The sequence below is a fragment of the Solea solea genome, chromosome 13, assembly GCF_958295425.1.
Source record: "Solea solea chromosome 13, fSolSol10.1, whole genome shotgun sequence".
NCBI classification, from domain to species: domain Eukaryota; kingdom Metazoa; phylum Chordata; class Actinopteri; order Pleuronectiformes; family Soleidae; genus Solea; species Solea solea.
In genome coordinates, this window is record NC_081146.1 from 27644491 (window position 1) to 27666333 (window position 21843).

The 21843-nt window shown below is 39.1% G+C and overlaps 3 protein-coding genes across 5 annotated transcripts; 1 reads left to right on the plus strand and 2 right to left on the minus strand.

Moving 5' to 3' along the window:
- Nucleotides 1–4: 4 nt before the first annotated feature.
- Nucleotides 5–5085, minus strand: LOC131471964 (C-type lectin domain family 17, member A-like). Of its 3 annotated transcripts, none has more exons than XM_058648798.1 (7): nucleotides 4903–5085; nucleotides 4425–4490; nucleotides 3189–3290; nucleotides 2290–2496; nucleotides 2011–2165; nucleotides 1167–1285; nucleotides 5–832 (listed from the first exon to the last, which is right to left on the minus strand). In XM_058648798.1, exons 1-7 carry the CDS (start codon nucleotides 4961–4963, stop codon nucleotides 676–678), a joined length of 867 nt encoding a protein of 288 aa, XP_058504781.1. In that variant the 5' UTR covers nucleotides 4964–5085; the 3' UTR covers nucleotides 5–675. The 3 variants fall into 3 exon arrangements, with proteins under 3 accessions (XP_058504781.1, XP_058504780.1, XP_058504782.1); XM_058648797.1 differs by having other exon boundaries at nucleotides 4425–4493; nucleotides 4903–5084; XM_058648799.1 differs by lacking the exon at nucleotides 3189–3290 and having other exon boundaries at nucleotides 4425–4493; nucleotides 4903–5083.
- Nucleotides 5086–9062: 3977 nt separating this feature from the next.
- On the minus strand, nucleotides 9063–12803 carry LOC131471642 (low affinity immunoglobulin epsilon Fc receptor-like). Its single transcript, XM_058648295.1, has 5 exons — nucleotides 12606–12803; nucleotides 12325–12519; nucleotides 12021–12181; nucleotides 10935–11056; nucleotides 9063–9232 (listed from the first exon to the last, which is right to left on the minus strand). The coding sequence occupies exons 1-5, from the start codon at nucleotides 12730–12732 to the stop codon at nucleotides 9088–9090; spliced, it is 750 nt and encodes a 249-aa protein (XP_058504278.1). The 5' UTR covers nucleotides 12733–12803; the 3' UTR covers nucleotides 9063–9087.
- A 1897-nt stretch (nucleotides 12804–14700) lies between these two features.
- Nucleotides 14701–21320, plus strand: LOC131470808 (tetraspanin-13-like). The gene is made up of 6 exons (XM_058646806.1): nucleotides 14701–14832; nucleotides 18073–18240; nucleotides 18411–18491; nucleotides 19341–19454; nucleotides 21002–21118; nucleotides 21209–21320. The coding sequence occupies exons 1-6, from the start codon at nucleotides 14770–14772 to the stop codon at nucleotides 21281–21283; spliced, it is 618 nt and encodes a 205-aa protein (XP_058502789.1). The 5' UTR covers nucleotides 14701–14769; the 3' UTR covers nucleotides 21284–21320.
- The last annotated feature ends 523 nt before the right edge of the window (nucleotides 21321–21843 follow it).

The window sequence follows — 21843 nt, forward strand, 5'->3', positions numbered from 1 at the left end:
GGATTTTCCTAAAAACATTCTCTGGAATGAGGTCTCATGAATATTCGTAGTCCCTGTTTTCATCTGCAACCTCAGCCACTAACTACAAACATACAACACTAAGAATTCTGCACAATGTTCTTGTTTAACAACAACATTCTGTATCCACCTCTTACTCAGATCTGCTGAGAAGATTTGGTCCAAACCACAAGTTTATGTCTGAAACGCATGAAAACTACATTTAAAATGCCACTAATTCTTCTCTGTACAATAATATCCGTGTGATATATTCATACATATAATAATGTTGCCTTCAGTGTGCAGAGGATTCTTCTATTACTGCATCTACACATTTACTGCAGCTGATTTTTCAACATTGTTTTTCTTGACTCACTCTGTGTTCACTCAGAAATGTCATGAAGATGAAGAAATCATGAAGTTTGTGAAAGAAGGGACACGAGGTGATGCCTCAACACTTTGTTCCAACAGCTTACGACAGGTTTGTTAATATTCAAAATGCAACTGACACAGTGTAGCTAATGGAACACAATACATTTCCAAAATGATGCTCACTTACATACTGAAACATCCTTTCATTCATTTTCTGTGTGTTTGAATTGTCTCCTGTTCAAAAGCTGTCGATATGGTTTTGCAGAGAAAAAGAAGAGCAAGAATTCAGGGAGGAAACTGACGGTGCTAATGAACTGAGGTCCGGGTCAGGACATCAGTCTCACAGATGAATTTGTTTTCCATCAAACATTGTCTTGTTCTCCAGTTGGCCGTGATATTTGCCGTGGGGATAAACGAGACACAAGGCTCACTGCTGTCAGTCCCTGAGTCCTCACTCCAGTACCTTCAAACACAGACACTCAGATAGTAACTCATCTACTACACACACACACACACACACACACACACACTTAAGAAGAACTCTCTAAAGGAAGAGAAACAATCTGACAAATGTAAACATCAATATTTCAGTTTATACATCAACATAATCATGGTTTCATGACTTAATAGGATCAGACTGAAGAAAACTTTTGTGTATCAGTCGAACCTAAAACTTGTGTGACAATCTTCGTCTTCTTCACAACATTCATGAACCTTCTCTGTGGTCTTTCTCTTTTCAATGTAGATATACTAGTCATACTAGTCACATGTCAAGGCAGAGACGCCAGTTTTCTTACCCTAAAGTGACATTGCGTCCATCAACCCAGAGCCACTTTCCTTCAGCATTTTTCCGTAATCCCATCCAGTATCCATGATTTTTGCTGTAGTACTCTTTAGTGTGCAAACCAATGAATTCCTGTGAGTCAAGCAGATCATCAAAAACATGAACAAACCTTTTTAATTCATTCATTGTTTTTTTGTTTGTTAGCATTTTGCTATTCTTAAAGTGCTGTGCAAAAGTCTCAAGGAACCACCAGCTTTGTTGTTTTTATGTCTTTTAGATTCTGGGATCATCGTCATTTGGAATGGAATGATGAAAGTTGATCTTATAAATGAACAAGCTGCCAGTGAGTTTAACTTCTACTGCGTGAGTGTGTAAGCAGATGTTTGTTGACATGAAAAAGTAAGATAACCCTTACCCATGTTGCATACACCGACAGCCAATTTAGTGTCCCATTTACTGCCCGGAGAACCCGGAGAAGACCCATGCACACCCCGTGTGTGCACATGCAAACTCCATGGCAATTTTATTTCCATATCGGCACTTCTCATGAGATGCTAGTACTCTGGTTATTATGGCCAGGAATAATCATGTCTCAGGGTGCACCACATGATGTTTACCCATACTCGCGAGATGCTTGTGTTTATTTCTAATGTCTTTTATTTTTATTGTTAAACAAGAACAATATCTATCGACCCCTAGAGGAAGAAGCCGAGAGAAGAAAATTATTATTTCTTTTTTATTCTTAAATGTCACAAAAATGACATGAATGTTTTCATTTCTAGATAGTTTATTATCAAGCAAATAGGACACTAATTAAAAGTCTTGAGTGAATGTGCCACGTTGATGCGATAGCTCACCTGTTCTTGTTGACTGTCGATAACAACCAGATCTGCACATCTGTCCTTGCAAAACGTCTGGCTTTGATTCCATGTCTTCCATCTAGGGGCTCTTTCATCAAACCAGTAGCACTTTTCCTGGAAATGGATCCATTGATCCTGACATGGCCGACACTCTATGAATTCATGAAATAAGCAAAAGAAATCAAGCTAAATTACATTTTTAGAGCGTTTTGAGAAATGATTTTCCTTTTACACATATGTCAAAATATACAATTTCTTGGTCATAACCAAACTCACGTTTGTCAGGGCAGAACTCATTGACTGGGAATGTGTCATGTTTCAGGATGATTCCGAGTGTCCAGTTGAGATTGTCTCTGTCTCTGAGCAGCTTCTCAGTCTGATTCTCTAAGATGTTTCTCTCCATCATCAGCTGCTGTTTTACCAATGTCAGGTTGCTGATGGTCGCTGAGAAGGTTTCTACACCGTTGACCATTAGCATAGAGACTATAGTAGAGGGTGAAAGAAGAATCAGCATAGGAGAAAAGCTTACAATGCCATACAGCATCAGTCGACATGAGACATTTCATGTACTTTCTTTTTCTCTCTGCTTCTAATCTTTTGGACATCTAAGAATACACACATAAAAAATGGTCAATATAGAATAACGATTATGATTTCAGAGGAATTGTTATTCTGAAAATACCCAAAATACATTTCGGGTATTAAAATGGCATTTCAGTCATTTTTTTTAATTACTTCATTAAAATAGTGTGTGATGGTATTGTTGAAAGCATGGTGTAACACAATTTTAATGTTATATAATGAATATTTTTTATGTTTGAACACAGACAATATTGGATGATTTATTGAGAGTAGCTATTTTGAAAAGGCCAAAAAAATAACTTCCACAGTGGAGTGATAATTTTTTTTTAATACTTTCATTAATCCCCTTAGGGAAATTATTCTCTGCATTTTGACCCATCCTAGAATTAGGAGCAGTGGGCTGCCACACTGAGTAGCACCCGGGGAGCAATGGGGGTTGGGTACCTTGCTCAGGGGTACCCCAGCCCTTTCGACCTGGTGGGGACTTGAACCGGCGACCTTCCGTGACAACGACGTTTGTGCAGATTGATTGCATGTGATGTACAGTTGCTAATACTCTCCATAAGAATCTAGTCTGGTGATTTGAAACTCACTGGAGATAATGGCAGCGATGCACGTCACAAGGAGGACGCAAAGTATCACCAAAGACACCAGCAGCAGAGAAAAGTATCGAGACGCTGCAGCTGCTTCAACATCTGCTGAAGAAAAAAACTCCCATTTATCAAAGATCAATATTATCCCAGTGATCAGTGTATCAGTGAGTGTATACTGTCACTGTCACATAATCAGAGTTAGGTTAGTGTTAGACACTATGTTACACACAATGACTTGAAAAAGAATAGTGTGTTCAAGTTGTGTAAAGGTTTCATGTGGGAGGTAAATCCATGTGTAACACACCAAAGTACAATGCCTTAAGCAAACTACCAGTGGAAACCTTATTGAAGCTACTTGATGACGACACACCCAATACGATTCTACCACTAGGGGGGCGCACATTTTAAAAACGTACCTATGGGATGTAATTCCTGATTGTGTGTTCCTAGCTAACCCGGCTAACGACAGACTGCATCTCACTGTGATTGGGTATGAGTCTGAAAAGGGTGTGGTCACCTGATAGTTGAAATGCCTCAGTATCACACACACTGCCGGCAGGAGCAACATGGGGTTAAGTGTCCTGCTCAGGGAATTAGCCAGGAATCGAACCCACAACCTTTACGTTGAAGTGTTTGTTCTATGGATGTCCTACTATAGAACCATGTACTACCAGATGAAGCTTGCATACCACAGTTTGAGAACCATGGACTTAAAGTAAGACATTTCCTACAGAATGTACCTTAGCACCTAAGCCTGTGATAGCTTAAGGATACGTTGGCTACTTAGTTTAGTTGTGCGACAGCTTTTTATGATGGAAAGCTGAAATGTCACTTTGTAAAAACGCTCATTTGATTTTACATCACAAAACACAGGAGTTCTTGATTCACGTGGGATTTTTCATTCACTTCAGTGACACAGACGTACTAAACAAGACAGCAGTAGACCAGCAGCTGCTGTGTCCTCATGAGCTAAAAACTCCACTTTCTAACTGTGAGATAAAGCAGCACTTAAGAATATATATTCTTAAGCTTGTAAAGCCGATAAGATTTTTTTTCTTCTGTGTCTCAAACGGGTTCAACGTACATCGAGTGCCTCAAACAACCACACTTCAAAAAACCTTGAACAATCCCCCTTAATATAGTTCTTTATGTTTTATTGATTGATTAAAATGGATTACTTGAATTGAAGCGATATGTTGTAATAAAAAGATAATATAAGAGATTTTGATAACTTACTTGGTGTCTTGCTTGCTAGTGTAGCAACTTGTACTGTAGAATAAACTGTGTCATCCTCCTTTTTCTCTGCTTGATGGAAATAAAAATATGGTTGATTTTGTTAACAGTGGTTTGTCTTTGTGACAACATGTGGAAAGTAAACACAAGAACAGATTAAACATTATTGCATAGGAAGTGGAACGTGTGCACTTCTGCTAATTGTGGTATTTTGTCATCAAACCAACCAGGAGATGCTTCTAACTTTCAGATCATTGTGTGGAAGATTGAATGAATTCGTTTTTCCTTGTTTTCAATCTTTTAATCACTTATGTACATGTAGATTTTGACAAGTTGGTTGATTTTCTAAATATAAGGCGAGGCAGTTCACTTCTAGTAATGTCACTGGAGTATAATTTAAATATAAGTACATGCTTTGTACTATGATTAAAAAACATTTCTATCACAAGTACTAACTGTATTCTGAAGAGGATTCACTTACCTTTTGGAGGTTGAACACCATTTTTGAAAACCACAGTAGCATAACTGATTTCTTCTGCCATCCTTACACTTCCTGTATTGCTGTTGCCTCGGTGCAGAGTGGAGGTTTATAACACAACCTGTTAGTAATGGCTGTAAGGAGTGACTGAATAAAAGAAAAAAGAACTAGTGCCTCATCGAAAACAAATGAGTTTCCTCTTCGCTCAACACCTTATACGTGAACTGAAGCCACACACTTTGCATATGACATGTTTTTACTGCAACATGAAGCAGCTTTGTTTTGTAACAACACTGTTGTAATCTAGAGTACAGCGGCAGTGTACTTTATATTTATATTTATCATACCACTGCCCCTCTTTCCCCCTCTACATACGTACATTTCCATTACATTACATTACATGTCATTTAGCAGACGCTTTTATCCAAAGCGACTTACAAGGGAATTGAGTACAATCTGCCATGGGTGGAGTTGAACTTGCGACCATGAAGTCTTTGCACACAGGGTGTTAACCACAGGCGGTCTTAACCACTGAGCCACTACACCGTTCAACTGCAATACCTTATCTTGTTTTCTGTTTTCCTTTCTTTTGCTTTTATTTTATTTAGGACATTTCAATGTGTGCTGAGAGTCTCGGGAGGAAATTGTGTTATGCTTGCATAATAACAATAAAGAATCTTGAATCTTGACTCAGTGGGAGCTGCGGCAGCTACAACAGTGTCGTTACAGAGTTACAGAGTTTGTGTTACGACCAGTTACTACCATACACTGATGAAGTCAAAGAGTTGTTTGAAAATGAAAAGACGATTTTATTGGTCATGTCCTCTTTTTGATAGTTACACATGTATTTCCCTCGGAACAAGACTCAACTGTTCAGAACTGAGCACAAGTATTAACACGTGAGACGAGCAGTGTGAGTGTGAGCGTGAGCGTGGATGTGGAGGGTGAGCGTGGGTGAAGCAGAGGAACGAGTGGTGTGCGTATTGAACAGGTAAGACAGGTGACGAGGACAGGCAGACGGGTGAAGGAAAAGAGGATGAGCAGACTGTTCAGTTTCAGTGAAACTAAAGACAACCACAAAATGCAAAAAAGTAACAATTAAAAGAACAAATGTTGCAAGAAAACAGTAAAATAGAGGAAAATAAGTGCTGAAGTAACAGTTGTGCGGCCCACAGAGCATGTGCAGTATAGTGTTACTCCCATGATGCCTTTGGGCTCTGTGAACGAGCCGTCCGCGTTCTCGACTCGCTCGAGGCGTCCATAAACGGCGAAAGGCATGATGGGAGTACGCTACTGACGCGCACAAGCGGATTACATGAATACTGATGGCATGGATTTGTAAATGAATGTCAAAACCAACAATAACAATTATGATCAATTTAATGGTTCATTTAATTGAGCGTGACTATTAGTTTGTATGTGTTGTTACAGGAGTGATGTTGTTTTCTTGGACAAGCTTTTAGTTGATTTTCCATTCACTGATATACTGTATGCTAATCATCAGTCACAGAACTCAGGGATTTTATGTATTATTATGACAACATTAAGTATTTTTATGAGGATTAAAAAACAAGTCCATTGAATCTGATTTTTGGTCTCTTTGTATTTTGGTTTACATTTCTAACTGTTTGTGTAAGTGGTTTACAAATTAAGCTAACTTATCGTTTTATTACAATTACAATTTATGGTTCATATAATAATCATAAAATATTCAAATAAAGTCAGGCCAGAAAACCTGCACACTCATGATCATATTATTAGGAACAATAACAATGTGTTGAAAGTAGTTTTACAACTCCAGATTCTTTCACTCTAATTCATGTGTTCATCACATTTCTCAGTAACTTTATGAACCGATAGTGTAATTCATGTGTTCATCAGTGGTGAAGTGAGCGCAGGTCTCAGGTCATCACACTGTCATCTGCCCCGTGTTCACGATGTCAGCATGAATCCACACAGAAGCTCGTTAATACATCGATAATAAGTTTGAAAATAAATGCTAATGAGCGACGAATAAAGAACTAAAACCTGCTTTGTTGTAATATTTTAAAAATGTCACAGAAAACACATCATTGTCTTCATTTATTCACATTTCTCATAAAGTTTTCGCACACTTCCCTGACAGTAGTCGTTCCTGAGACGTCACATGACCATGCTTTGCTGTGCTCGTACACAGCTGTGACGTCACTCTGGGAAATAAGATTTTTCTGGAAGGTTTTAGGAAGGTTTTACAAATGTGAAACTCCATGAATTAAAAATATAGACTATAAAGATCTATACATGCCTGTGTCCCTTTGTCTTGTTGCCAGTGCGTCTCGTTCGGTCCATGTGTTCATGTCGTCAGGAAGTTCTGGCCAGATCTTAATGTTTCCAGATGTTTTTGTTTAATCCTTCTTTTTACCGAGTAAATCTTTTGTTAGAACTCTTCATTGTTTTTCGAGGCCACCTGTGTCTTAACAGTCTGAGGAGGACAGATTAAAGACAAGTTACGATGACACTGACAACCATGTGTGTTTTCATTTATTTATTTAGAATTGTTGTTAAACCTCACTGGATGTTTTACATGTAAATGGTGCAAGAGAACAATGATTTAAAAACAGCCAAAGTGAAACAAATGAGTAAGTGGAGTAACCTGTGGTCAGAGAGTGTGAGAGTGTGGATTTTGTACCAATGAGTAGGATCTCAGTTGTATTGTTTAGTTTGAGGAAGTTAGAGGAGAGTCAGGATTGGACTTCCTCTAAGCAGTGGGAGAGGGGCGTGGGTGTCAGAGGGCGTGTTAAGTCACGTCCCATTTGAAAAAATCAGATGGACCCTCCTACTAATTACTTCTTCAGCCTGGAGAAAAAAAGTTATTCACACACTGCTTTCTCTGCAGGGACTACCTCAAGTCTCAGTGGAGACAAACTCACAGCTCGACGCCGCCCTCCAGATGCTGGAACTGCAGCCCAGGGAAGGCAGGGCCACTGGCATTGATGGTCATAATCATAATAATAATAATCATAATAATCAGTCAGTCATCAGTCATCATCTACCGCTTTATCCTCTGCCAGAGGGTCGCGGGGGGCGCTGTGCCAATCTCAGCTACATCGGGTGATAGGCGGGGTACACCCTGGACAGTTCGCCAGTCCATCGCAGGGCCATACACACACAGATAGAGACAAACAACCATTCACTCTCACACTCACTCCTATGGTCAATTTAGAGTGTCCAATTTACCTATCCCCACATTGCATGTTTTTGGACTGTGGGAGGAAGCCGGAAAACCCGGAGAGAACCCACACACACATGGGGAGAACATGCAAACTCCATGCAGAAAAGGCCCTTCCAACCGCTAACCACTACACCACCTTGTGGCACCATAATAATAATCATAATAATAATGATAATGATAATGATAATGATAATAATGACACTAACGATCTTATCGTTTTTATTAAGGGCCAGAAAGATTCTGACCTTTTAGGAGACACTGTCAAACAACAACCTGTGGCCAAGTGGAAAGGGAACTTGGTTTGTAACTGGAAGGTCAAAAGGGCTGGGGTACCCCTGAGCAAGGTACCCAACCCCCATTGCTCCCTGGGTGCTACTCAGTGTGGCAGCCCACTGCTCCTAATTCTAGGATGGTTAAATGCAGAGAAATAATTTCCCTAAGGGGATTAATAAAGTATATATTCTCAAATGTCCCTAGTACTGGTACTAGGGACAACCTCATAGAACTGAGGCACTGGTTAGTCACTAACATACAGACACTAATGAAGTAATGAAGTAGTGAGACTTCTTCTGGGATGGTTTACACTGGGTATCAGAGGGGGTACTTTCAGACATTGACGTGTGAAACATCATCCATCTTTGTGTCACAGTTTACAGAGTTGGATTTTCTGTACAATAAATATATTCAATTAAATAAATAACCTAATCATAGTGTGTTTATTCACTCATTACATACCAATTTGCAAACATTTGTCACTAATAGTGGTCACTTACGACTCTGATGCTGTTCCTGCTGATGTCATGTGCATCATGTGTGGCAGTGCTGCACTTACAGAGGACACCTCAGTATTTATATAAGGATGAGTTCATTGTTAGTTTGGTTCTTTGACAATTTTATTTTATTTTGATTCATTGTCACAATGAACTCCTTTAACAATAATAATGATTCTGTGTCAAGGAGAGAAACAATTACATGAGTCAGTCTGGTTTGATCAAGGCTGTAGTTTCACAGATAAAGAGGTTCACCATGGAGCAGCTCACTTTGTTCCAGTTGGCCAGTGGATCTGCCTTTGGTATACTTAGAACACATGATGTACTGTAGCCACGATGTGCTGTCCAGTAACTGGAGGAGGAAAAAAAAATCATCATTTCAGCATGTGTTTCTTCATTTTTCTAAATTTTCTTATAGAGAGTCAAAGCCTTTTTACATCAGAAGCATTATTATAGTATTGTTATCTACAGATCCAGGTGCAAATCTTATTTGCATCTACCTCCTCTCTCCGGTCAAACACCAGCTACTGCATTCAAATTTTGCCACAGAGCTCCAGATGTGATGCTTCTCTGCATTGCAATATGTTCTCCTGTCTCTGGCTGCATCCTGGGGCACATTAATCGTTGCTGTGCAGACGTGTATGTCACTTAGACTCAGTCCTTTAATTACACAGTTAATCACAAAATCCATTTCATCCTGGGGCACAACATCTATCCACCATCTTTACTTTTATGATGAAACAGCCTGAGTAGAGATGAGTTTCAGCACCTTTTTCTTTCTACTGTCATTTACGGGTTATGTGAGCATGCAGTTTATGTGTTTATGTGTTTATGTGTTTATTCAATTCAATTTTATTTGTATCTCAGGTTTGTACATAGACAACATCAAGGAGAGCAGAGAACCCCAACAGTCAATGATATCGACTTTTAATTATAGCACAATAATAATGGTGATGATATGTATGATATGGATAGCCTCAAAAACTGGATCTGGATCCTGCAACCTGCAAGATGAGGATACAGAGAGAGAGAGAGAGAGAGGGAAGGAAGGAAGGAAGGAAGGAAGGAAGGAAGGAAGGAAGGAAGGAAGGAAGGAAAGAAAGAAATACACAAACTAGGGAGAGAAAGAGACAAGGTTAATGACATATAAAAAGTCATATTCATACCCTGAGTGTGAGAGAGTGAATGTGCGTGCACCACAGGAAAGTCCCCCAGCAGTCTAGGTCTATAGCAGCATAACTAAGAGCTGGTCCAGGTTTCCCTGAACCAGCTCTAACTATAAGCTTTATCAAAAAGGAAAGTTTGAAGTCTAACTATAAATACAGAGAAAGGCTCCGCCTCCCGAACTGTCATTGGAAGATGGTTTACTGTGTCACTGGGACACTTAGGGGCAGTGGAATGGAAAAAGCATGCTGTGTGTGTTCATGCTCAAATTCATGCAATAAAGCTGCTATAAAACATTTGAAGAGGCTCGTGTCACTGAGCACTTTACATAGCTGCAACTCTGTGTCAGATTTCACTCCCAGACCACACCCCCTACACTGATCCCCACTCTCCCTGCCACCTCCTCCTCCCTCACTCAGCTCTCAGCCCAGATCTTGGCATTTTTCAAAATTAGGCACTGGGCAAAGTTAGCCTCAGGAGAGATGGGTTTAGTTACACTTTAATAACAGTGAGCTTTCACATCATTAATGGGAGTTAGAATAAGGTTCCTTTTTTTCAAAGTTTCTCTTCAGTCCTTCTCCTTATTTGCCAAGTAAAGGTAAATGTGCCTGTGCTGCAGTCGGCCGGCAGGCAGGCAGGAAGGAAGAGGCTGTCATAGGAGTTAAAGTCATAGGACATACGTTATGAGATGCTGAGATTTTTATTGCGAGTGACTAAGAAATGTACATATTTGAAGGGAGAACTCAGGTTAAACAGTTTGGAGAGAGAGTAAAAGAGTCAAGGTTGAGATTGTTTTTTTTTTTTTGTCATGTGCACATGAGGAACAGCGATGATATTGGACAGTTAGTGTAAAAAGATGAGAGCGGCTGTCACTGTAAATGTGTGCTCACCTCAGTGTGACGTCACTTCCGTCGACCCACATCCATGTGTTCATTTGATTCGTATTGCTGAGTCCAATCCAAAAGCCATGATATTCATCGAAATAGTACTCTATATGGTTAGAGATGAATTCCTACAGTGGTGACACAGCGGTTCACTGTCAGAGAACACTTACATGTTTACGGTCAAACAAGACACATGAATACAACAAATTAATAACTCTTATATCCAAATTATTATGCCATGTTTCCCACTTTTGACTTTTGCACATCCACATATCTCTTGAAGGTCCAGTGTGTAAAATGTTGGTGACATTTTTCTCATGTGGCAAAAATGAAAGATAACACAATTACAGTAAATCTTATAGGAGATTCACTGTTTGAGTAAATTCAATGAGGAACATTCAGCTGCAACATGCAACTGATACATGTTGATACATGTTACACACTGTACCTTTAAGTAGTAGACTTTATATGTAATTGTACTTCACTAATATATGATTTAAGGGGAATTTACTCTCTAAACGGCATGTATCTGACAGCAGGAGTTACTTTTTTAATATAATATACATATTTATATTATATTTTAATATTACACTTGAAAAAGTATTTTTTTTAAAGTACATAATACAATACAGTGTCATTTTAGATTCCCCACAGAGAGATTTTCCTTCTTAAACTCAAACAATAACATTTGAAAAACTCGGTCTACTGCTGCTTATTTGGTAAGTTTGTGTCACTGAGGTGAAATCTGAGCAAAAAAAGTCAAACACTGAAGTCACAAAATAACATACAGTATTTGAGGCAGTCCTGTGTGCTGTGATTTTTCTCTGTGGACTTTGGTGCATGGAATAAATGGTTTGTAAAACAGTTTGAAACCGCCAACATTTACCACAGTAATAAGTAAGTTTTAAACTACAGCTGTGTGCATTTTTCTTGACAAAGGGGATGTGCACAACCATAACCATGCATACAGCCACGCTTCAAAAACAAAAAACTGTTACCTGACCTATAAGTTGGAAACCACTGGACTACTTTAATACTACAATAGTTATAATTAACATACAAGTGTAAATGCAAGGATAGAACAAGCCTTGCCTGTTCCTCCGGACTTTCAATCACCACCAGCTCGGCCTGCTTTTGTCTGCAGAAATCACGACTTTCCTGCCATGTCCTCCATTTGGATGAGTTGGAGGATTTACAGAACAAGTAACATTTTGATTGAAATTGTATCCAGCCATCCATACAAGGTCTACACACTATTAAACAAGAAGGAAATACAGCAGAATTATACTTGCAGATGTTTTCTTTTCTTTTTCTTTTAAATATGATAAAAGCAGATGTTCTGATAAAAAAGCATTTCTGCTGCAGGAAGTGAATCATAAATCCCAGTTGTTGTCACCTGTGTTTGGGCAGTGACTATGGACTGGAAAGGAGTCATATTCCAGGATGACCCTGATGGTCCAGTTGAGTCCTACTCTCTCTCTGATCAACTCTTCTGTCCATCTCTGTAAGTCCTCGTTCTCCTTCCGCAGCTGCAGATTCTGCTTCGTTAAACTGATGTTTTCTCTCATTTCCTCTGACAAGACTGTTGTCACTGCAGTGAGGGAACACATAGTCACTGTTGCCCTCACCTGGGCCTTAAAAACCCTTGACAACAGGGGGATAGAGAGATGGACTTACTGCGGATACTGAGGATGATGATGACTGATGCCAGCACAACAACAATGATTCCCATAATGGCCACACAAAGCAGAACATGTCGAATTTTCTTTATATTTCCTGACGCGAACAACAATAAACAATGCATTTACAACCTTTCTTCATTGGACGGCATTCATTTTAGAAACAAACTTGATAGATTACATGTCATTCATAGTAATCATACAGAATCAACTTAGAGTCTCCAATTCACAATGAGCAATAGGGATTGGGACCTTGCTCAGGGGTATCCCAGCCCTTGACCTGGTGGGAATCAAACAGGCAACCCTTCAGTCACAAGCAAAGTTCTCTTTCTGCTTGGCTATGGGCTGCCCAATATAATATAATATGATATAATATAATACAATATAATGTAATGTAATGTAATGTGATATAATATAATGTAATATAATATAATATAATGTAATGTAATGTGATATAATATAATGTAATGTAATGTAATGTAATATGATATAATATAATATAATATAATATAATATAATGTAATATAATATAATATAATATAATGTAATGTAATGCAATGTAATATAATATAATATAATGTAATGTAATGTAATATAATATAATATATGTTAGATGTACACACTTCTAAAAAACTGAAATGACTCCTTTCAAGGTTAAACCAAAACAAAGCCCTCATTACATTACATTTAGCAGACACTTTTATCCAAAGCGACTTAAAATAAGTGCATTTCAACATTAGGGTATAAACAAGAGTTAGAAGTAAGTAAGAGCTTCAGCCAAACTAAGTGTGATGTACAAGTAAGTGCCGTCGACGTCGATTTAGTCGAGGTAGAGTCATTAGATATAGATAATATTTTATATTATTATCATTAGATATCATTACATACTGTGCTATATGATTACTGCTCATGCATGACTGTGAAAGCAGCACATCATCTACAATTGAGCTTTAATGAACGGATTTGTATGAAGAAGGAATTGTAAGTATTTAAAGATTTGGTTGTAGACGTAAAGATATCTCCAGATAGATATCTTTACGTCTGTATGTATCAGAACCTGCAACAAATACAAACAGCCATGTTAAGTACAAGTTTCTCAAAGAGAACTTACTGTCAGTGTCTGCTTTATTCATTCTGTCCTCCCTTGTCCCCAGGTCTAGATAAGTTCTTAGAAAGATAATAATTGTCAACAGCAGCTGGTTTAATGCAGACGGCCGTGGCAGCGGTCTGAGGCGTGTACACTGACAGAGAAGCAATCGAGGGCATTTATATGATATCAGCTTCCTCTTTTTGGCAGAATGTCGAAAGGCAGTTCTTTTGACAGTTAATGAAGAGATGTGGTGTTGCTGCAGCAGACACTCAACCTCTCTTTGGTCTTTGAACTCACTGATCATTTATTCTGCACATGCCTGGTGTTAGTCCACTAATGATTTTGCAGTTTGTATGAGGGAATTGAACCTGCTGCGGTCATAGAAATGCACATACTATTGTAAAACAGCTAAACTGAATGGAGAACGGAGTTGCTCCAGGTTTCGCAGTTGGAGGAATGTCGCCTGAACTACACGTCGCCTTCCACCTACACGTTGGCACAGTTAAGCTGGTTCCTGGTCTAACGCATGCAGTCAACATTGACTCTGAGACAGTGTCTCATACAACCGCAAACTCAACTGTCCCTTTACCAAAGGGTTTTGCTCTAATGTGAAATATCATCTGAAGCCTCTTCTTCATTACTTGTGTTATCCTGTTACACCATAATGAGCTTTCTGTGTAGTGACTATTTGTAGCCACAAGGGGGAATCAGCTATTGTTGATAAAATGTTGAAAATCTATTTGTCCTCCTCCGAGTGACGTGAAGACACACACGTCAAGGAAAATGAATGTGAATGTGAATAATAACAAAAGTTATTGTCACTAAAGGAAATGTGCGACACAATAGATCCAAGTGAAGGTCGGATTTCACTTCTAATGACTTTGTGTTTACACTGACGTTGGATTCTGTTAATTTTTAACTGCTGCAACGACGCAAGTGTGAGTCATGCGTAACTGACCAATCAGTGAGCAGAATGACGTCACCAGGGAGCTCCGATCACGCTGGTTTGGTGTCAGGTGAAGGAAGGAACAGCTGAGTGTCGTGTGAGTGCGCGCGCGCGTGGACAGCAGCGATGGTTTGTGGAGGATACATTTGTACCAAGAACGCGCTCTGCGCCCTCAACATACTTTATGTTGTAAGTAGAAATGAAGTGGAGTTCAATTTGTCAAAGTTTGGAGTGTCAGTAATTATCGTTCCGTCATATTTTGAGTGAGTCTTGATTAACGTCTGCAGCAGGGGGCGGGGCGTTAAGGTCCAGGAAAGTTTGTTTCCGTGAATCTTTCCCCCGTTGTTTTCCTTTTCAGGATTCTATTTCTATATGTTTTTCTCAGCTTGTCACTGATTGGGTTCTTTTTACCTTTAGAGCTGCAACTGACTATTGATTATTTTGTTGATTCATTTAGCAATTCATCTTTTACTTAAGTCCAGGCAAGAAAATGTTGAAACAAACGTGCCATTGTAGTATAACCTATGGTAATTAGTAATGTATAAAAGTCAATAAAAGATAGTTACCGAACGAGATACAAGCTTAAAGGGTTGTTTGTGTATAATGTGAATAACATTCATTATTAAGCATTGATAAAGTTCTACTCACTTACTACTAAATTCATCAGTGTCAAAGTTTTCAATTTGGAATATTTAAAAAAAAGGTATGTGAAAATTGACCAGGAAATCCTGTCCCTTTGCAAGAACTCGAGCTGTGAATCTTTCAACGTGCCTTTGTCTGTTGCGATGCCTCCTGCTGTTTCATGTGCGTGGACGAGGCCTACACAGAACAAACAAGTCGTAATTACTCGCTGTGTTGTGGACACTGTAAACTGTCTCTCCACTGTTGCCGTGAGATTCCATGCAGAATAATGAGCGAGTAAAGTTAAGCAAGAGAGCAAATTCTGTGATGCCTGGGAAATGACAGAGACTGACTTTGACCAAGATCCCAAAGACAATCACTTCAGAGCGTATCATTAAAAGTGGACGCCATGGACCAAGTGGCTCTTACAATTTGCCCTCTGATCTAAAATCTATGGAAGAATCTGGATGGCAACATTTACAATGATAAGAGATTGTTTGGATATGGATAAAAATAAGTTATATAAGGATGTATATTCACTAAAAAAGTGAGGTAGGAGATTATAAGAACTGTGAAATGTGGTGATTAATGTGTGTTATACAGTAAATGTGACTGTGTGACATTTATGTTTGAGGGTATTAGTGATGATTTTACTAGACTCGGCTTCATAAGCTCAGCTTTTTTGTTTTGGATATTTTTGTTGCAGTCTTTTGTTATGAGATGCCCAAATTAAACAAAAATACTATAACTAACTAACTAACTAACAAACTAACTAACCAACCAACCAACTAACTAACTAAAATAATCCCTTTCAATAATGTAAACCAGAGAATATTCACATTTAATAAGCTTGTTTAACACTATTTAAAACACTCAAACCTAATAATGGATTATCAAACTAGTTGGCAATTAATTTAGTCAGTTAATTGATAAATAGTTGCAGCCTCAGGCACTTTTATGTCGAAATAACTGAATATATTAAAACTTTAGCATTACACATTTCTCTACAATGTGAACTTTATATACCCTTTCCTTTTAGAGTTATTAATTGAATTTCTTTTTTTCCATGTTTCTTAAATCATATGGGAAGTGTAAAGCTGCCAGCTGTGCAAACGTTAATCTGTCATCCCTGGATTTGCACATTGAAGCACTAAATAAAGCACTTGAGTTTCATCTGCTACTGCAGCAAACTCTGTTTCCTTATAATTATTAATGATGCAGCTCATTCAAGTTCACAGGCAGTAACAGTCAAAATGAGTTACCCATTATAGATACTATAGATAGATAGATAGATAGATAGATAGATAGATAGATAGATAGATAGATAGATAATATAACCAAAGCAGTGAAGGTGCAAGGGTGTTTATTGAGTGGCTGAAAGTCTGGATTTTTAAAGAAAAAAGAATCCACAGTTATTTTAATAATCTAATGATTTAATTTGGATAATTTTTAGTCACAGGAGTGAAGTGCATGTCTTTGCTTTGTTGGTTGGATATTTGAAGTTGTGATTCATGCAATTTCTTAAAAATTGCATGAATACTTGTTAGGTTGAGCCACTAGATGAAATAAGTCTGTAGTTCTCTTTTCCAAACAGTACTTTTGTTTTAAAGAGGACAGAACAGAGTGTTGACTTGAGACCTACCTTCAGTTTGGCTTTTAACTTTATTATTTATTTATGTTTTAATTTATGTTTTAATTTTAGAATTGGATTTTTTTTCATCTATCCTTTTTTTATATTTACCAATTTTATTTATTTTTATCAGATTTTTTAGATCATTTACTGTATCTTTTTAATTCAGACCGGTGAGATAGCACTTGGTGTGTGAATGTATTATCTAAGTGGAGATGTTTTTATGAAAAGCACTTTGTGTTGCATTTTATATGTGTGTGATTATTAATTCAGGATTGATAGTTTAGGATTGTTGTGGTTGTAGTATGAGATACAGACACAGAGTCATGATATACACCCCCCCCCCCCACACACACACACACAGTGACCAGCTTAAGATACAGATCCTCACTGTCACTGAAAACATGGCTGCCATTAGCAACACAAGGATAAACAGTTTTTAGTCAAATATCTTAATATGGAATTTGCATGTTCTCCCCGCGTGTGTGTGCGTGCGTGCGTGCGTGCGTGCGTGCGTGCGTGTGTGTGTGTGTGTGTGTGTGTGTGTGTGTGTGTGTGTGTGTGTCCAAAAACGTGTGATATGGGGATTATGTAAATGAGTCACTCTAAATTGTCCGTAGGTGTGAGAGTGACTGGTTGTTTGTCTCTGTGTGTTTGTCCCTGTGATGGACTGGCGAACTGTCCAGGGCGTGACGCTGCCTAATCGCCCTATGTCAGCTGAGATTGGCACAGCTGCCCCCGCGACCCTCATGTGGACGATAAAGTGGTAGAAAATGGATGGATTGTTAGACAGCTTTTCTAAATGAAAACTGAAGTTTGTAAACCGCCAACTCTTCCACACCAAAGTCCAGTGTTTATAACAAAGCTTTGATAAGTTTGTGTCACTGAAGTGAATTTGAAAAACCAAAGTCACAGCCTAACTCATTTGAATTCAATGATGGAGGCAGTAGCATAGTTTCTCTAATGTTTCTCTAATGAAGGAGTTACTGTATAGCTCCTGTGAGTTTGCTCCAGAATGAGGTGACAGTGAAGTCGGTCTCCTCAAGTTCAATCTTACATTTATGAATGATTATCGTGGCAACTCTCCATGAAATCTAACCTGATATTTTATGACAGATGAACGTTTATTTGGAGTGTCTGTCCTACGATGATGGTTCAATGCCTTTAATGTCTTGCAGCTGGTGAGTCTGCTGCTGATTGGAGTGGCAGCCTGGGGGAAATGGTTCGACCTGGTGTCCAGCATCAGGGTGGTGGCGGCCGTCATCGGTGTGGGCATCTTCCTGTTCATTGTTGCATTTGCTGGGCTGTGCGGCACCCTGAAGCACCACCAGATCCTGCTCTTCTTCGTATCCTTTCACAGGGAGTCGACTCACACCTCCTCACAGTCGCAGATTAAGCCAAAGCTCTCGGAGGATTTTCTTCCTCCACTCAGCTTGTGTTTGCTTCCTCTTGTGTGGCGGCTACACTGAGTTTTGTGTAAAATACTGTGCCGTTTACTTCCTAAACATGAACCCAGTACATGATGATTCTCTTCATAGTATTCATTGTGCAGTTCTGTATTTCATGTGCTTGCCTGGCCCTGAATAAAGACCAACAGGTATGTGTATTCATTATAATTATAATGGAAATGAACAGTGGTCTCAAAATCAATTTAACAATTATTTTATTTACAGATTCATTTTGCATCATATATACATGTTTTTTTTATTGTTAACACGCCTTGACAGTATTTTGAAATTTGGTGAAATATTGCTTTTTCCCACTCGACTGACCCTGACCAGACCAAACACTCATGAGTTTGAGACCCTGTCGATGAAAGTGTTTACACCAAAGAAAGTTTTCGTACTTTACCAGAGGATTTTTATTGAATGCTACTTTAGTTCAGAAGCAAATATTGTACAGTTTCTCCACAACATCTGACTGAAGTCATTATTTACTTTTAATTTTACTTTAAATTATTTTGGTCCCCATACAAATTTACTGCATTTTTGTATTTTTATTTCAGATTTATGTGTATATGTTTTAAATAGAATGCATTATTTACTAAACAACTCTAGGAAATGAAAATACAAAATGAAATAATAATTAATTTAATAATTCAGTTTTGCAGATATGGCTGTAAAAAAGTCACTACGTTATGCACAAATTGGCTCGTTGTGTATGATATTGTGATTTGGGTCAATAGTTTGCCATCTTTAAAAAGTGGGTCCCCATATAGTTTGTACATTTAAAAAAAAAATATACTGCTTCGGATTGATTCAGTTTATCTTGACATTGAACATGAACTTTTGAATATGTCTACACTGCGCCACACACTACTACTTCAAATTGAGTATAAGATGGACATTTCTAACTGTTTACATTTGTGAGTCAGTTAACAGCCTTTTCTCAAACTCCCCATTCAGTGTCGCTTATACAGTCAAATAAAAATGTGTTTGATTTACAGAACCATCTACTGGAAGTCGGGTGGAACAAGTCCGAGGCAACTCAGCAGGACATAGAGAAAACACTCAACTGTTGTGGCTACTCAAAAGTCGACAACAACGGCACCTGTGCGGCTGTAAGTACATCTTCTGGAACATTGTTGTATAGAGCTCCAGTAATTGATGTCACACACTCACATACTCAGGAAACACATAAATCAATATTCAATATTGACATGCTCTTTGAAAGCTAGCTGGGGGACGGTGAGGCCATTTCTTAGTTTGAGGCCAGTTACTTTGATGGAGCGAAGCTTCGTGATAAACCAGAGCTGGTGTGTGAAAGTCCAGACTGAGGGATGAGGCCGCATCCAAACAGGTGACAATCGAAGTCAACAAAGCCAGTGCGCTAACGGCCTTAATATTCCCAAATGTGATAGTCGGTGTGGTGTACTGCCTATAGGCCAGAGAGCAGGGACACTGAAGGTGAGGTGTGTGATGGTCAGAAACAGCTAGGTCCATGCACTGTAGGTTGGTAAGTGGGAAACCAGTTGAGCAAACCAGGTCTAGTGTGTGGCCTTTGCTTAGTGACTAGGCATGGGCCGGTATGAGATTCTGACGCTATGATAACCTGAGGCAAAAATATCACAGTTTCACGGTATTATGAATACAGCTCTAAAATGTGTATGTGTCTGTATTTAAAAACTTTTCCATTTAACAGTCTTTTATTTTTAAACAATACATATATAAAACATGGATATTTGAAAATATGTATATGTATATGCTAGTTACCAAATCTGCCTCAGTAAAAAAAAGGTTAGTATCATAGAGATAAAGAAAAGATAAGATGTGGTAACTACCATCTGCCTCAGTAACAAGCTCATTTCACTAATGTCAGACGCTAATACAAGACAACCTTAACTTTACCTTGACTTTCACATACAGCGATGTGTGGTGCTCCCGTAGATGCGCTGTCATGTTTGAAGTATCAAACATCGAAGCGTCCTCGGGCTGCCACTGTCCTCAAACATGTTTTACACGTCGGGCGACCCTCTTCCTACAAGCCGTGGCCGTCTGGCTTTTTACGGTAGCCGAAGTACTCCCATACGGCCGACTTGGTCCCTTTAGACAGGGGGAAAAGTTCGGGGGGGCTCGCCTCCTTCAGCCATCATGCTGCCTGTTTGTCACTCACAGCAACCAGGTGCGGGGGGAGGGGCACTTTACGCTGCAGCTGCACACGCATTAAAATCATACCGCAGTCACGGTATGACGGAGTGTTTGAGTGGTTTTGAAACTGTGACTTTTTCATACCGTGGTATACCTTGAAACCAGTAACCGGCCCATGCCTATTAGTGACCTCTTTAATCAGGATGTTGGCACGGTGGATGACAGCCAGGCCCCCACCACCTGCCATCTTGTTCCAAAGGAAATTTGACACATATTAGGTGTGTTCATACAACATGCAGTATCCTGCAGTATCGTGGGCGCCATGTTGGTGACCACTGCTCTGGAGTAAGATGAAGGGAAGGTTTGGAGTAAAGTCCTGTCCGGCTGTTTCCAGACTCGTCAGGCAGGCCATCGTCATTAGGCAGCTCACGGAAACCAAGTCACATGATCTTTGGAGCTCTAAAGACTCACTTAACCCATATAGTATGTAGCTCGAACGAGAATCTCTTCCTTTTTTCAGTCTTGCTTCAAGGATCCTTCACTGTCTTGTTTCACCTGCTCAAACATCATCCTGGAGTATGCTGGGGATGTTCTTCGGTTTGTGGGTGGTATCGGACTCTTCTTCAGTTTCACAGAGGTCAGTAAATGTCCATGGTGCCTAAGGCAACAGGTTAATGAGCTGAAACAGGAACAGCAGTAAACTGAAGCTCTGTATGTTTTCTTTTAGATCCTTGGAGTTTGGCTGACCTACAGATTCAGAAATATCAAAGATCCTCGATCAAACAGTGGAGCCTTTCTCTAGCCACGCCCAGATGTAATAAATTGCACTGCTGAGTAAATGTTTGTGTCCCCATGACTTAGTAAACAACACTGATCTGTGCATGTGTTAGATATGAAGTGCGACTGGAACTTTGGATGAATAATTGTGCCAAATATCACAATGGAAGAGTCCTTAAAGTGATAGTTCAGGATTTTTGAAGTGTGCTTGAATGAGGAAGTGACACATGGTGCTGACTGCATATCCTCCCCCTACACCAGTAACCAGCTGGAGACACACATGCTCAAAACACAAAGATCAACTGATTTATGACACTTTAGAAGCTCACTTAATTAAAAATGTTCTAACTGGAAACTGAGGTTTGTAAACTCTGTTGGAAAAAGGCGTTTTAATGATAAGATAATGTGGTGAACGTGGTATTAACATATTTTAGACTTAAGCAGGAGCAGATTTTATTAGGCGAGCCTTTTGTTTTTTATTGTGTCCCTGCTTTCAGTCAACTTAAAACTACGTTATTGACAACCACACTTCAAAAAACCCAAACTATCTCTAGTCAGACTATTTCCGACATCTTCCTGCCCCAC